This window comes from Dunckerocampus dactyliophorus, chromosome 6 (genome assembly GCF_027744805.1).
Source record: "Dunckerocampus dactyliophorus isolate RoL2022-P2 chromosome 6, RoL_Ddac_1.1, whole genome shotgun sequence".
Taxonomy (NCBI): domain Eukaryota; kingdom Metazoa; phylum Chordata; class Actinopteri; order Syngnathiformes; family Syngnathidae; genus Dunckerocampus; species Dunckerocampus dactyliophorus.
In genome coordinates, this window is record NC_072824.1 from 7561261 (window position 1) to 7578056 (window position 16796).

At 40.8% G+C, this 16796-nt stretch overlaps 1 protein-coding gene across 2 annotated transcripts in view; it reads left to right on the forward strand.

Moving 5' to 3' along the window:
• The first annotated feature begins 1509 nt into the window (after positions 1–1509).
• nr3c2 (nuclear receptor subfamily 3, group C, member 2) overlaps positions 1510–16796 on the forward strand; it is a 114734-nt gene continuing 99447 nt past the window's right edge. Inside the window, exons 1-2 of one of the 2 annotated variants that reach the window (XM_054779111.1) lie at positions 1510–1952; positions 4341–6062. In XM_054779111.1, coding sequence (XP_054635086.1) covers positions 4360–6062 — 1703 coding nt within the window. In that variant the 5' untranslated portion in view covers positions 1510–1952; positions 4341–4359. The remainder of the gene's footprint in view (positions 1953–4340; positions 6063–16796) is intronic. The other variant, XM_054779112.1, reaches the window with a different exon arrangement.

The window sequence follows — 16796 nt, forward strand, 5'->3', positions numbered from 1 at the left end:
TTTAAGAAGAATTGCATTGTGGGAAGTTGACTGTCTATCTCTTCCCTCTCTCGTCTATCTGCACCGCCCATTGTTTTCTGCATCCTGATTGGCTGTAACCATTGTCAATCATTCTCCTTTGCCATCCTGCCATGTCTCCTGCGTCGTTGCTAGCTTGCTTGCTTGCTAGCTGATAAATGAATCTTCGGTTCGTCTGCAGCAATATGTTTTAACAATGATGCAAAAACGCTACAGTACAACTGAACGGCGCCAGGACAAAAAGGCACTGTCACAGTAGTGAAATATGCGTGAATTTCTTGTGTTGATCATTTAGGTTGATCATTAAAATTCAAACGAAGGTTTGAACTTTTTTGAGAGTGTTTAACCAAGAGAGAAATGTGAGAAAATGTTATTGCCTGTCTGAGGGAAGTGTATAAGGTGTAGGGTGAGGGGTTTTACCACCTTAAAACATATATAATAATTGTAAAAAAATTAAGTGGGCTACTTCACGGATTTTGCTATTTTGGGAACTTATCCCCCGCGATAAACGAGGGAACACTGTATTAAAAATAGAAGTGTAATATAATATAATTTAAAAAAAATATTTGTATAATTGCAGTTTTATTTCTACAAAAAGTTAAATTATACAATGTATAATATATACATATTCTTAGTATATTTTTGAAATAAAAGAAAACATCATAAAGATTATAAGCTATACAAACTATTATATTTTCATTTTAACCCTATGCAATACTTTTGATGTCATGTCAACTGAATTTATTTTTTGGCCTATGTCTCTATAATAATGTTTTTACATAAGTGATAATAATAATAACAACAACAATATAATAATAATAATGTAAAAAATGTCTTTCAGCTTTTCCTGTCAGGGTTCGTCACAGTGAGTCAATGGCATGATTAGATTTGGATTCGTTTTTACCGCTGCGCTTCCTGACTCAATTTATCTGGATTTGGAATCTTGAATGGCTGGGTGTTGGTTCCCTGGCCGGGAATTGAACCTGTCACAATTATGGGTCGCAGCAGTGTGTACCATTAAACCAACAGGGCTATAAATAAAAAAAAACATTATAATATTAAAGCACCTTGAATTGCTTTGTCTTCTTCAATATTTCCCGTCGACTATTATATTGGCATATTGGTCTAATTTGGGTTTGGAAGAGCTGCAGAAAAGTTTGAGAAACCTTGCTTTATTGCGATAGTGCGCCGCCTGGTGGAGGTATCTGCCATGACATGGACAATGGTGATACTGTATGCCAATGGTGTATGGATTTTTTTGTATAAATAAAGTGAGTGTAATAACAAAAAACCTCGTGCATTTATAGAGGCATTGTGATATGTGTGAATTTATATTTTTTTACAGGTTTTATAGTGTGTTGAATATAACGATGATGGCCCAATTCCTGCCTGTCTACCTGCCTGTGTTAAGCCCCTCCCCCTTCCTCCCTGCACTGAGTGGGCGGGGCCTTGTTGCGCACACACACACACGCACGCACACACGCGCAGACACGGACACACACACTGACCTTACTCTTCACTTGCAAGTCGTCTGTTTATGTTTTTATCACTCTTCTTCTATATTTATTATGTTTATTATGATGATAAGCTTTTGAGAGGTTGTCGTTGAAAGTGACGTCACAGCGTCAGACCCCACCTTCTCCTCCTCCTCCTCCTCCCTCCCGCTGTTTCTGCCCACCCTCCTCTCTCCACTTCTTCCACTTCCACTTCCACTTCCACTCCAGCGCAAGCAGCGGTACAGTCCGACTGACAACCCGTCAGGAGAAGCTCGCAGCCCCGCTGAGGATTACCGGGAAGAGGCGCACTGTCGCAAACTGGCACAACTATGCGGCGGACGCATTGAAAAAAAAGACGCTTTATTTTCATCATCAGCGTTCTCTGGATGCACACAGGCACCTGACAACCACCCCCCCACGAATGTCGTGTTTATTAAGGTAAGCGAGAAAGAAGAAATACGTTAATTTATTTTATTATGAAAAATGTTTTTGCATGCAACGCTTGATTTAAAGGATAATAACTTTGTTTAAAATATCGCCAGCCATAAAAAAAACAAGTCTGCAGCAAGTTTAGTGTGTTTCCTAATTAACTAACTAGCATTAGGCAAACGAATTTTGTGAGAATGATGAAGACGTTTGTTGGCAGCTCAGTTTGCTGTTTTTCTTTTAATGCAACATGCTCATGTAGTTTATTTAAACATAACCCCAGGGGGTGTATAGTCATGGTGCAACTCCAAACACTCCAGGCTCCTCTTAAAATGATCAATTTCTTCATGCATTATCTGTGCTTTTGCACCACCCGTCAAAATAATAATAAAAAACCCACCATAACAAACCGTTCCAACTTTGTGTCGCAGCACTGTTGTGGCCGAGGCTGCAACTATTGATTGACAAGCCCTCAGGACCAATCCAAAGTCGTCATACTTAAATGGGGCGGGAACTGGAAGAGGGGGGGATTTGGTGGTTTTAGTGGACCAATAGAAGCGAGGCAGAGGTGGCGAATTTAAAAGGCAGGAGGCGTCACGTTGACTCATTAACCCTTACCAGGACAGGTGCTTCATGTTAACATGCCGACTGTTACAACGTTGCTTCACGATATGTTAGGTACAGGCAGGGCCGCAGGCAATAAAACATCACATTGCACAGTCAACATTGACAACTGAGCTTTGCCTGTTTTTTACCCATCAAGGCCACCGTACTTTGTGGTGGAAGCTCATATGGCTCTCATACACTATGTCCCAGAAGTGCCACAACAGCGTATCGATGTGTTGTCCAAAATCTAGCCTTGACGCTGGAATTTAGAATTTAGTTCAAATGTCCTCTGAGGAAGCCCTACTGGGAACACACAGTTTTGTGTCTGTAGCTTTAATGCAAATGAGCTGTGTTTGTCCAACCAGTGTGTGTGTCTCTCGATATAAATGTAAATATATAAAATGCTTTATCCACTTTTTACATTTCCACTGTAACTTTGCATTTACGTAACTTAGTATGTAACATTGAAGAGTTGGAGAAGAGGGCACAAATGTTAGTTAATTGCCCCCCGGAAACACATAAAAATGTTTCTTATTTAATTTAACTGAATCAGCAACACTGGCATAGCTATGGCGCTAACATTACATTCACATTTTAACAGCAACATCATGCTAGGTTAGCCGGTTTGCTGACTGACGGATAGTTGCTTTTTTACAAAACTGTGAAGTGGCGGGCGTATACACGGGTGGGCTCATTTCTTGAGGGGCGGGTCACAGATGGTATCCATATCCATGAGGAAGGAGGTATTGCTCACCTAGTGCAGTGCATTCTGGGACTTGTAGTATCACTATCAACTTACTTTTTTGGCTGAAAAAATAAGTTCAAAATATGGAGACGTGCTTCCTCCATTAGCTTCCTATGCAAGAAAAAAAGCATGCATCTCCACATTTAGTGATTCCCCCCCCCCTCAGCTGTGAACTAAAAGCAATAACCATTCAGTGTATTTTTGATAAAAATCTAAAACTTCTAAAATGTGTTTAGTGTGTTGAAAACATGGTTTCATTGGGCATAGCGCTCCTATGCAAGAAAAAAACCCTGTATCCCCACATTTGGTGATTTTTATTTCCTAAATTTCAGCTGCAAACTAAAATCAATAATAATAGTATTTGAGAAAAAAAATCTTAAACTCACAAAATGTGGAGATCCGTACATGCTTTTCATTGGACATAGCATCCCGATGCAAGAAAAAAAACACGTATCTCCACATTTTGTGAGTTTAAGATTTTTTTCAAACTGAACGCAGTGACTTTTTTGGTGTTTCATATTAAACTATAAAGCTAACAAACTGTGGGAATACATGATTTGATTAGATATAGCATCCCTATGCAAAAAATAACATGTATCTCCACATTTTGTGATTAAAAAAAAAACCAGCCAAGAAAAAACAGCAATGACTTTTTTGTGTTTGTGAATGCAAATATAAAGTTAATTAAATGTGGTGATACATAGTTTTCATAGGATAGTTTCAACTGGTATTTTCCCAAGCTGCAGTAGTTAAGTGTTAAGGGTACTTTTAAGGCTAACACGCCAGTGACAAGCTATTAATATATACAACATAAACTAGTATCTGTGTAGGATTTAGCCATCGAAAAATCTTTATAAAAGTAGGCATAGGCATCGGTCACAGGAAAAAAAGGTATAATTCAAAATTCCAACCAGATATATGATTGACCAGCACCTTCCTGAATATATCATTTATTTAATCTCTGATTAGTCAAATATTGATATCTAACCACTTTCCCTGAGTTGGTTATTTGTCGTCTAAATTTTTTATTCTCGCTGTCTGCTTGCAAGGTGACTCCATGAGCCAGCAATGGAGACCAAAAAATACCAAAGTTTTTTCGACGGGAGTAACACCGAAAACAGATGGTCTCAGATTCCCGGTACCACTGAGTTCTGCTTCACGGCCGAAGATTCGAATCTAAGTGGCGGTGACATCGTAATGGGCATCGTCAATGTGAGTCCGAGCGCCGACGCCAAAGACGGCAAGAAGCCGGAGCAGCCGCCAATTCGTCCGGGCCAGAACCAGCAGTTTGCTCTACCGCACTTCAACAACTCTCTGCACGGTCACAAACCGGAAATGGACTCCAAGGAGCTTTCCAAAACTGTGGCTGAGTCCATGGGGCTATACATGAATGCCGCCAGGGAGGCAGACTTTGCATTCAGCCAGCATGGGGGTAGCACCAGCCCCAGGAAGATGCAGTACCCAGTTTGTGGGCGGCCCCTTGAGGAAAACCCAGCCAATAGCCCCAAGATGAAACCTTTTAAGTTCCAGCAGCCAAGCAGCACTCCCAGAGAGTCTATACCTGGGACTCCGGTAAGCTCTGTTTCTGTGCTGGCCTCTTCCAGCCCGGGGGGTGGTAACAACACGGTGTCCTCCACCACCAGTCCCCCTGCGTGCTTTGGACCGCCGTCTATTACCAGTCCTGTCAGCCATACGCCGTGTGCACAAACCCTGGCCAACGTCAAACGCCGAAATTCAGCCACATGTAGCCCCGTCGAGTCCAGCACAGTGGGTTCACCCCCTCTCGCCAGCCCCCTCAGCGTCATGAGGTCCCCCATGTCCAGCCCGCAGAGTATGAGTAGTGTGAGGTCGCCTCCATCCTGCATCACCGCTTGTAACATGAGGTCATCCGTCTCGAGCCCCACAGGTGGCAGCTGCACCAGCACAGTCAGGCCACCTGCCTCCAGTCCGGCCACGGGGGCTACCATGGCTATTGGTAGCCCACAGAACCCCTCATCGGGCGGGTTCCCAGCGTCCAGTTCTGCCTGTGAACTGGGTTTAGTGCAGAATGAGTCGCACAGCCCAGAAGTTGCTGGTCTGACTACTGACCCAGACTTCAAACCCTTTGAATTCCCTAAGGTGGAGATGGTAGATGGGGAGGTTTTCAACGTGGGCTTGGACCAGATGGGCATGGTAAAGTACATCAAGAACGAACCGGGAACTGATTTTAGGAGCATGTGCTTAGGTGGTTCCAAATGCAACACTGCTAGCACAACTTTTATCACGCAAATAAAGAATGAGCCAAACAAAAATGAGGGTTGCATGAATCAGCAGTCCTACAGTGAGCAGTCTCCACCTCTTGGTCTTTTTCCCGCTTCGGAGACCACCTACTTATCCCTGAGGAATAACATCGACGAATACAGTCTGTCCGGCATCTTAGGACCCCCGGTGTCCATGAATGGCAACTATGAGTCCGACGTGTTCTCAAACACTGTCCTGTCCAAAGCGGTAAAGGAGGAGTCCAGCGACACCAGCTACTACCAAGAGAGCAACGGTGTGCCCACGTCGGCCATTGTTGGAGTTAATTCCGGCGGACACTCATTCCATTACCAGATCGGAGCAAAAGGAACAATGTCCTTCAGGGACCAGCCCAATCCCTTGTTAAATCTAATTTCGCCTGTCGCGGCATTGATGGAGTCGTGGAAATCGCGGCCCGGCATGCCCCAGGGGTCGCTGTCGGGCCGGGGTGAAGGATACCCGGGTCAGAACTGCATCGCGGACAGCATGTCCAGGTAAGGAGCTTGATGGTGTCTTTCCAGTTTGGATACCCTGGTGCTTCTTGAGGTGTGGGTTGGCTCTATCTTCATGATGATCAACTTCCTGTCTCCTTAAAGAGGCAACACTTTATTTTAGCCATATTGCTTATGGGATTCTGAATGAATGCTTTGAGAAGGAATCGTTGATACTAGCATGTGATCACAACATGAACTTCTGCTTGCATTAGGCTAAGTTCTGCTGCACCACAGAGACAAAGTTTACCCCTTATCACAGGCACTGTGAATGTTTGTTTGCGTGGAACTGGTTATGGGGAAACCCGCCGTGTGCAAATATGTTTTTTAACAGGCCAAAGCACTGGCAGCGTTATAGATTATGAATGATGTATGACGTGCTTTTGTTGCCAGACAAAATAAACAGTTGCATTCGCGAGGCTCGGGGCTAGAACTATTCAAACAGGCCAAAGGCAAAGCGAGGAATTATCTATGAAGTTGTGCTTCCACTATTGTCAAATGTAATACTTTGTCATCAATAAATATATTTCATTGTGTATTCATAGTAGTTTCATGTGGTGTGTCTGCTGTTAATAGTATTGCCTGTGATGTAAAATGCGTGGCGTATTTCTACGTGCAATGTATATTGATCATTATTAAGTGCAAGGAGGACACCCTGCCAACTAAAGACATTGCATGAAAGTCGGATTGATGATTTACATCGCTCCCTCCTGAATCCATGACAAGTCCAGACTGGCTGTGTGATGCTGCGCAGAATTCCCTCGCAAATGGAAATGTATTAGATAAGAACTTTTTCCTTATTGGATTTTTTTCTAAAACCCTTTTTCTTTGTGATCGCGCAATTCAGACGTCTTTGGTTGTCGCTTTCTATTTGACTTCAGGTCGGCTGTTGTTTCTCAGATTTAGGGAGGATAGGGAGGGAGGAGGAGCAGGGATGGAAAACAAACGTCACTTTTTACAGCGTTTCGTCACCATGTGGTTATTTATTTGTGGTGTGTGGCAAAGATGAGGAGGATGATTTATTGCTTTTTACGTGCAGTTCTGAGGTAATACATTTATATTTGACAGATATATTACAAATTGTTCCATACACCATATACGGTGGAAACTTGGTCAAACCTATTTGTTTGGAAACAACTTTTCCCTTAAAAAAATTATGTACATAGAAACAATCAGTTCCAGTGTTACAAATCTTCATTAAGTGTACAGTCTTTGTTGTAAGTAACAATTTTACTTTTTAATTGTCATTACGCCGCACAGTGGCCGAGTGGATAGCATGTTGGCCACACAGTCAGGAGATCTGGAAGATCTGGGTTCCAATCTGAGGGCATCTCTGTGTGGAGTTTGCATGTTCTCCACGCGTGTGCGTGGGTTTTCTCCGGCTCCTCTGGCTTCTTCCACATGCATGTTAGGTTAACTGGAGATCTAAATTGTCCATCGGTATGAATGTGAATGAATGGTTGTTTGTCTATATGTGCCCTGCGATTGACTGGCAACACGCCCGCCTTTCGCCTGAAGTCACCTGGGATAGGCTCCAGCATACCCCCACGACCCCAGTGAGGACAAGTGGCTTAGAAAATGCATGGTATGAAAATGAATGAATGAATTGTATAACCATATTTTTCCTATTAAAGTAAGTTATCGCTTGCTCTGAAGTCTGAAGAGAAACTTGCATACTTTCATAGCAGCAGGGCTTTGTTTACTGAAATCTCAACTGTGGCATGTACATAAAAAATGCTCCAATGTATTTATGTATTTTTTGGGATAAATGCTTAATTTGTGCTTTGTATGAGTTAGTAAATGAGTTTTAAGTCAGGTTTCTAAAAAAAATTTTTTTTTGACATTTTAAATTGTGATTCTGTGCATACACATAAAGAGCAACGGAAAAATAATATTGCACACTTTATTGTTTCATACTTGAACAGCTAGGGAAATGAGTGAGATCTATGGGAATACTGTATTTCCACTGATTTTGGGATAAATTAATTAACATTTTGAATCTAACATGGAGATCACGGGGGTAACAAATTTATTTCATGAATTACATTAACATTTTTTGTGTAATTATAACAAAGGCACAATAGCGTCACCACAAAGTCTGATGCGCTTTTATAACTTTATTGTGACCTGAACACATCAACAGCAGTGCAATTCCAACACCATATACTGAATGTACCTCCAACTCACAAACAGGTTTCTAGTCCGCCTCAGAACGACACTTCGTCATTGTCACTAGACCAGCGAGGTGCATTCAGGGGCACTCCGAACACTACAACAATGTCTTTGTTTTGTGTGCATGTGTGGTCCAAATAAAGAGACAGACATAGAAAAACAGTAACAATTTCATGCATTTAAGTAAACTCAGTAAACTTAAAAAATTATATGGTGTCTTTGAATGCAACCCCTCATTGCTCATAATAACACGATTAAAGTGTGATTCAAACGATCTGCTAGCAAAATTGTTCTGTTTAAGATAAATATCCCCCGCATCACAACATAAAGAAAAAGCATACATTTTTCTGTGAAGTTTTTTTTCATAGATTAAAATTTTCGGTGTTGTTGGGCTGACCACGACATGACGTTGTGGCGACGTATATTTCACGTAACGCAGAGCTAGCGGATGGAGCCTGCTTCAAACTCTGTGTGAGACTCAACACTGTGTTCTTCCAAGCATTGTTAGTTAGCACAAGAGCAACACACTTCACCATCACATGATGTAAAACAACAGTTCCCCAAAAAGAAAATCGGATCGTATCATGGACACGACGCCACGTTTGTGATTTTGCATCAGTGTCACTTTCGTGATTGTCTGAATTTTGACGAAAAACGGAGATATAATACGGAAATACTGTGAAGTTCACATTGTGTGTGAATGCAGACGCCAGCTCATTTGCATATAGTCTTCATTGATTCAATTTTAGCTACATTGTGTGCGGACTACGCTGTTATGTTTAATGAGGTTTAACGTTTTGTCGGAGTTTGGTCAAAGTACAAACTTTTGCATGTCACAAACTTGAAATTTCCATCAGATTGTGTGTTTTATACACAACAGACACGAAGAAAGCATTCAACACTGTTTCCCCTGTTTATTCAATGTACATGCAGTATATTTTTATTTGGTCATAGCTGCAAATCACTACAGTTTGTGCGTCATGCCCCTCGAAGTGACGGCCTCTTCTCTGGCACCCTTTCCAGAAGAATCACCCGTTTGTTATTGTTTTTACACCTTGTTAAAGCTGTTGCTTCCTTTTTTGACAAAAGGCCAAAGAAAAAGCAAGGGGTATTAATTGGAAGCAGGCGATAATGGGAAAGCGGCTGTAATGCTGATTTTGAGTGCATGACAAAATGGAAAGGAACGTTCAACGTTTATTAACAAGTACGTAGCAAAACACGGGAGCAGCAGAACCAATGTTGGAACACACCAGCACCTGAGTAGCAACATTTGACTTACTTCAGTGGCACCTTGTGTCATCTTGGGCGGTGAGCACCTTAGTGTCCATTTAGTAACTATCTGCTTTTGCTTCATGAGAGTCACAATATTAGAAACAGATCTCCGTATGACGCAGTGCAGTTGTACATGACTGCAGGCTACACCCGCCATCATAACTTGTAACAGTCAAAACTGAGGCAGAATTTTCGAAACTCATTAACTTGTGCTGGTGTACCTAATAAAGCGGCTGGCGAGCGCATGCATTCATGCGGCATCTCACCGAGAACCAGCCTGATTATCTCAGTGTCGCTTTTTATTTAACTATGTCTGCTGTTTGGCGTGTTTATTCAGTAACCCGTGGACACGTGTCGCGTCTAGACGCTCGATACGGCGTACCGAGCGCAGAGAGTGTGTGAGTGCTTCTAACGAGGCCGATCGAGTGCCCGTTCCCCTTTGGAAGGCGGCGGCGGTGGCAGGAGCCAAAGTGAAGCGGACAGGATCACTGCCACCTTAGTCCTAATGAGATCCAGCTTAGCCCTCATGTCAGACAGGATGTCAGTCAGAGGTGGCCTACATGCTTCCGGAAAGACAGATCTACCCGACCGAGCTACTGAGCTGTACCAATATTTCATGGGCAAAAAAAAAGTTATGTAATCATTAAAAAAAAAAATAAGTAAAAACTTTGATCCGCCAAAAGCTTTGGATAACAGAGTGTAAAATCCCCTGGCTCCTTTCTTTTTTTTTTTTCCTCGCTCACTATTCGTTTCCTCAGTAAATGGTTTTAATTAAAGATGGCTGCTCATCTGAGCATTCCCGATGACTTTGTGCAAAAAAAAAAAAAAAAAAATGAACAGAAGATCCCCAAGAGAGAGCGAGAGGGAAAGCCTCCCTTATTGGAATGATTCTTTTTTTCTTGTTGTATTATGCTAATTTCACATTTCCGTTGGCTGCAATGAGGTGTAAAATAGAGAAAGACAACAATTTTACCCTCCTGGAAATAATGTTAATAGAAATAATCTGTTCCGGTGTCAAAAAAAATCGTAATTAACTATACTGGTACTGCACTGTGGCCTAGTGGTTAGCATGTTGGCCACACAGTCAGGAGATTGGGAAGATCTGGGTTCGAATCTCCGTTTGGGCATCTCTGTGTGGAGTTTGCATGTTCTCCGGGTACTCCGGTTTTGTCCATAGGTATGAATGTGAGTGTGAACGGTTGTTTGTCTGCGATTGGCTGGCGGCTAGTCCTGCCTGTCGCCCAGAAAGTCATCTGAGATAGGCTCCAGCATACCCCTGCGACTCTAGTGAGGACATAGAAAATGGATGGATGCAACTGTACTGTTTGAAGTTCTTAACTGTCGTGACAAGTGTAAAAAGAAGTTAACCCCTGTCAATACACCTTGTAAATTTCACACCCTTTGATGATTTTTGGGAAACAAGTGCTTGAAGGCGATATTGTGCAACTAACGTCTTGTCTTGTAAGTAATGCAACGTCCTCACAGAGGCCCACAGAGACTGGCGCTCTTTTCAAACTATATTGCCGACCTTAACACACCAACTACCATTTTATCTTATATTGGTGACTTTATTACTTAGTTATCATTTTATTTATTATATTGAAGGATTTAAATGACTGTTGCATGCCACAAAATTCTGTTTTTTTCCCAAAGCAAATCCTTTTATTTATACTGCCAAAGACACGCCATAAGCTCCAGTCAATCATGATCAATAATGAGAAGTTACAGACATACAGTAATCCCTCCTTTATCGCGGTTAATTGGTTCCACACCTGACTGTGATAAGTGAATTTGTGTACTCACCATTAATGAATGAAACGCTCGGGTGTATGATGTCCCTTCCAGCTAGGGTTGGGCTTAATCGTCAGCAGATCACGTCTGGAAGCATTAGATTCAAAATAGAGTGCACTACTTGGCTGCAACCAGCAGAGGCGCTGTCAATCCAGTCTCAGGTAGTTTGCTGTCAAAAACGAAACTACGTCCTTTAAAGGTGTATATTTCATGACTTCTGAGGTTCTCCCACATTTGCCAGGTCATGTGCGCTCTGTTTAAAAACATTAACAAATGCGACTTGTTGCATTTTCTTTGCATTACGACTAAAGTCTAGAGGGAGCGCCACATTTAAGCAAGGTGAATGGCTCGCGTGGACCCGCTGCAACTCTCAATGTTCTGCAAAGGGGATGAAAAGGCGTACTCCAGAGAGCTCCCTAATCAGCCTTTAATTGTATGTTCCTCCGCTAAATTAATGGATGAAAATGATTGGATTAATTCAGACGCCGCTGGTTACTAAATCTCCAATTAAATCTTAGCACCAAGCGTGCCCAGGAGCTCCCGGTCCATGATGGGTTCCAGCCTTTTACGAGGTGGCTTGTTTTGGTTTGGGAGGAAGGATGTGACAGCAGAGGGTGGCAGCGAATATCATGTATCATGTCATATTGCAGTATTGTACCTTTGCATATACAGTAAATAATAAATTATATATATATATATAATAATAATATTACATCTCGCTTATATGCTACTGTTTATGGGAATTTCAACAAGAACGGTAACATTGTAGCACTGACAACTTTCCAAAACCTCTTCTCATCTTCTTCTTTTTTATGTTAAAGGAAAACTGCACTTTTTGGGAATCTTGCCCATCATCCACAATTTTTATATGAGACATCAACAAATATGTCTTTCTCTTTTCTATGTGTTTTAAAGATATAAAAACAGATGAAAAGCCACAGTAGTGCACGTAATGGGATCCACCTATGCTGGCTACAGAGACCGCTGTTAAAACACCTCCAAAAAAAAGGTTTTATGGTTTTATATACATGCTGTGACCATTTCGGAACAGGTACATTCTTCATAAAATGTAATACTTACAGTACTTTGCGTATTTCGGCCATTGTAAGCATTACCGGAACTTTTTTGCACGGTGCATTGATTTCACATGGCAACGTCGTAGAAGCGACACCTTGCATTAACTTTTCCAAACTCAGAAATAAAAACACAGCACCAGTGGTGGCATCTCGAATATGTAGCTTTACCTTTTGGCAGTTTCTGAGACGTGGTGAGTGAGACACTGACGCGCTCCGGCTGAGTCTGTGGTGAAGCTAGTCGCTAGCCGGTGTGTTATGGCTAAGTGTCAATTCACCAGTAATGTAGTTCGATCAGAGTAACAATATTAATAATAATAATAACAATGTCACTGCAGCTTGCTTAATATACATGTCACATATACATTATATGTAAATGGAGCGTTGTTGGCACTTTTTGGAAACATTTTATAGGAGGAATAAGTATGTCCCACACGTGCTGGCTGTTTTTATCTGTTTTTATATCTTTAAAACGCACAGAAAAGCAAAAGACATATGTGTTTATGTCTCACATAAGGATTGTAAATGATGGGCAAAATTTAAAAAAAGTGCAGTTTTCCTTTAAATGTACTGTTTTTATCATTTACAAAAATATATATATAAGACATAGAAATAAGACATAGTGACTGCATTTACAGGTGACTACCTACACAGGTAAGGCTGAATTGATGGTTCACATTCTAGCCAAATTTTGAGATAATGTGGATTTGTATGTGTTTTAATTGGCATCTTCTGTCTGAAAATGACACCAGAAATTGTGAAGACAGAATAAATTGTGTTAAATATATTAATGACACATATGCACCCTCAGAATTTTGAGAACAATGTAGAGCCCGATGAAATTTGTTTTATTTTTCCCCATTTTTTATAATTCCATTTTTTTAACCATTGGTACTTATTTACCAGCATAGAGTGTGTATGTTTGTGACAGTAACTAAAATGTCAGTTAATTAAATGCAAACATTTATTGATGCAATGCGTCATTGGCTAATTTTGACCAGTATTTCAGAAATGGACAAAGCTTGGCTAACTTTTCTATTTGGATGCCAGCCTTTAGCACACATTGCTACAAAATCCTCAACGAAGTGTAATCGCTGAACTTGTGGTTAAGGAAGACTCACTGTATTGCTGTTTTGTGGTTGACTACGGCCTATTACTAATAAAAAATATGCATACAGTATTTAAGCAAATTGTGCTTATTCTTGGCCTAAATTAAGCATTTTCAAACATAAAAATGGCAAAATGAACTAACTAAATGAACTAAAGTACAAATACAAGGCAGAAGCGTTCTAATTGTGAATGTAGTACTGTATTGTACATTGGCCACTAGGTGTCGGTGTTCGGTGTGACAAGGGCCAGACTCTACACATTTGTCCGCCCGCCATTACGTGTCCGCTAGGGAACACATTTACTGTAACACACACGGACAGGAGTTTTATTTACGTCTTAAATGGCTTATTTCTTCTTATTATGTCTACTAGATTGGGTAATACGAGTGTAAAGCCATTTAAAGCTGCCGTTACGATACACTGATGAGACAGTACGCTGTCCAAAATAAAACAACAAGGAGCTGCTAACATGTGAGTCTATGTTAACTTATTTATGTCTAATATATCTTATTTTCTCTATGTTGGGTAATACAAGCAAATAGTATAGGTGACTATATGGGTGTTGTTTCATGTCTAGAGGGCTCTAATAATGCTAAAAATCGTATTTAGAAGGTCGTAAACAGGTTTACTGAGCCATAACTACGAAAATATTCCATTTATTAACATTGAATGCAACTTTGTGGAAATTCACCTATTGTGGTCGAGTGTAGAACCAATGAACCGCGATAAACTAGGAACGAATGTATAGATAGCGGGCTAACGATAGAACCCTGAGGAACACCAGATTCATGCATTTACGCATTTTCATCAATCAAAACTGTGCCATCAAAAATAAATCCATAAAAGATGCCGAAAGCTTGTTAAATAATTACCAGCCCACTCCGAGGAGTATTTTTTACCTAATCTAGGAGCTACTTAGATATGTGTATTTTAGTCGCACTCACTCACTGCCAGTTCAGTTCTGATTTATATAGAAAGCTTAAGTAAAATATGACAATGACCTCTCAGTAGAACTCCAAAACGACCATTAAAATAAATTGACGTCTCTCTCGGAACAGATTCGATAAGATTAGGACATTATGATCCCCATAAAGGGAGGATTTATTGGCGGGTGAATAATATTGCATCATTTTTATCTAGGCGTAGAATTGGCAAGCGAGTGGAAAAAGTACGGTAGATGTAAAAAAGCCAATTAGTGGTTGATTCGCTACAAAGTTCACATGTTGTTGTCGTCTTTGTGAAGGTCAATAACGGGATCGGAGCGGACGCCTTCAAGTCTCCGGAAATATTGCCGAAATGTCTTCTTCTACACGTTAGGATGAGCACATGAATAAATCACCACTGTTCAAACTTACCTCTCGCTGCGAGCAGTCCAGTTCAGCAGCGAGCGAGCGAGCGAGCTAGCGATGAGAATGAGGTTATTTTCCCCATGGAAGTGTTCACCTGGAATTCATGAATAGTTAGCGCACTAGTCGGCTGTCTGGTCGAGAGGCTTCTAGCAATGAAGCGGCTGAAAACACATTTTATTTTAGAAGGGAAAGATCTTTCATGCTCACAGACAAGCTTGACACATCACTTCGCTGCCCTTCTGGAGAACCAAAAGGAAAAAAGAATCATAATTTCATAATCATAATTTGATCAATACCTCCTGTCTTTCATGTGTTGGTACATAGGCATGGTGGCGAAATGGATTTGATTGCATTAGTATTCCACTATGTAGTGCCAGATACTCCCTCTCGACTCCTTTGTGACCAAAAATGTCCATACGTACGAAAAATAAGATTATATTATCATACACCAAACTTTGATTTGTAAATATCTTAAAAGAAACTTCAAACTTGCTCAACATCAGTTGAGAGTTTGGAACCCTTTAAATGCCGCTTTGATTATTTGAAATATTCAATTAGTTTTTCAAAATATTTTTTCATATAAAATAATAATACCATTTTTTCATAAAATAGTAAGAGGATGACACAAAACAACTTCGGACCTGCTCAAAATCAGTCAATCATTTGAAGGATTTGAACCTTTTAAATGCTGCTTTGATCATTTGGAATATTTCATTATTCATTACAAATGACACAAAATAATATACTGTAAACTCCGCTGTATAAGTTGCACTGGTGTATAAGCCGCACCCACTAAATTTAGAGGAAAAAACAGATTTGTACGTATATAAGCTGTACTGGTGTATTATACGCACCTGTCCAAGTCATAAAATGGAACATTGTGGTGCGCACGATTCCATGAGGACCAAGCAGCTATTTATTTGACACGAGCCATTTAGGAGCTATGAAAAAACTCACAACGAGCTTGTCAACCCATTGAAAATTGCAAGAGGTCATTACTCAATATAACAGTCTGACCCACGGTGTCATCTGACAAACAACACTAAACTCATCACACAGCAACTAACACTCAAAAGGTGTACCTAATAAATATACAGACATGTACCAATACGATAAATGAAAAACAATTTATTATGCGTTTTCTATTTTCTGACCTATAAATGTTGTTACAATGTTTAATTCTCGTGTTAAACGATGCCAACGCGTCACATAATTAGGTTTGCGCATTTGGAAGTGAGCTTTGGACGGCTCTACACGCTATGTTTTACAGAGTTTTTTTAAACACCGAGTTCCACTGACATCAATGCAACCTGAACTTCCTTATATGGGCATGCCCAGCACCCCTGCTCTGCTTCGCTCTGCTCATTGTGAGCATGTCAAGCAATGGCTCCCAGGAAATGATTGTTCGGGTGTGCCTAAAGAGGCAAGCATCAGGCGGAAGTGGTTGGAGTTGCTGATTCCTAGCAAGAGAAAAATATGCTAATCTGTCAACGGCATTTCACACGGGAATGTTTTGTGAACATGTGCCAATACGATGCTAGACTATCCGCCAAACTGTTGCTGAAGTCCGACGCCTTTCCAACGTTAATTGGTTGTGTTGAAGAGTCCGAAGAGCAAGCTGTAAGTAACAATTTATCAGTGTCCTAACTGTGTTTATTTTGTGTGACAAAAGGGGTTCGGCAGCTGTCCGGAAGTCCTCGGGAGCACTTGGGAGTGTGACCAATTGCAGCGGAGTGGGCTCAATACAAAGGCTTGAAAATTTGTATAATAGGTCCCCTTTAAATCCCAGTTTTGCAGCATGGCACCATGCATTCTAGTAATGTCAGTATTTCATTTCCTTCCACCAGATTCAGATGTTTTCTCACTTTATGATTGCTGCATGAAATCTTGTGTTTTTTCCATATTATATTTGTTAATAATACAATGTGTGACTCCCCGAGGATGGATTAATGGATTAATGGTTTTTGACTG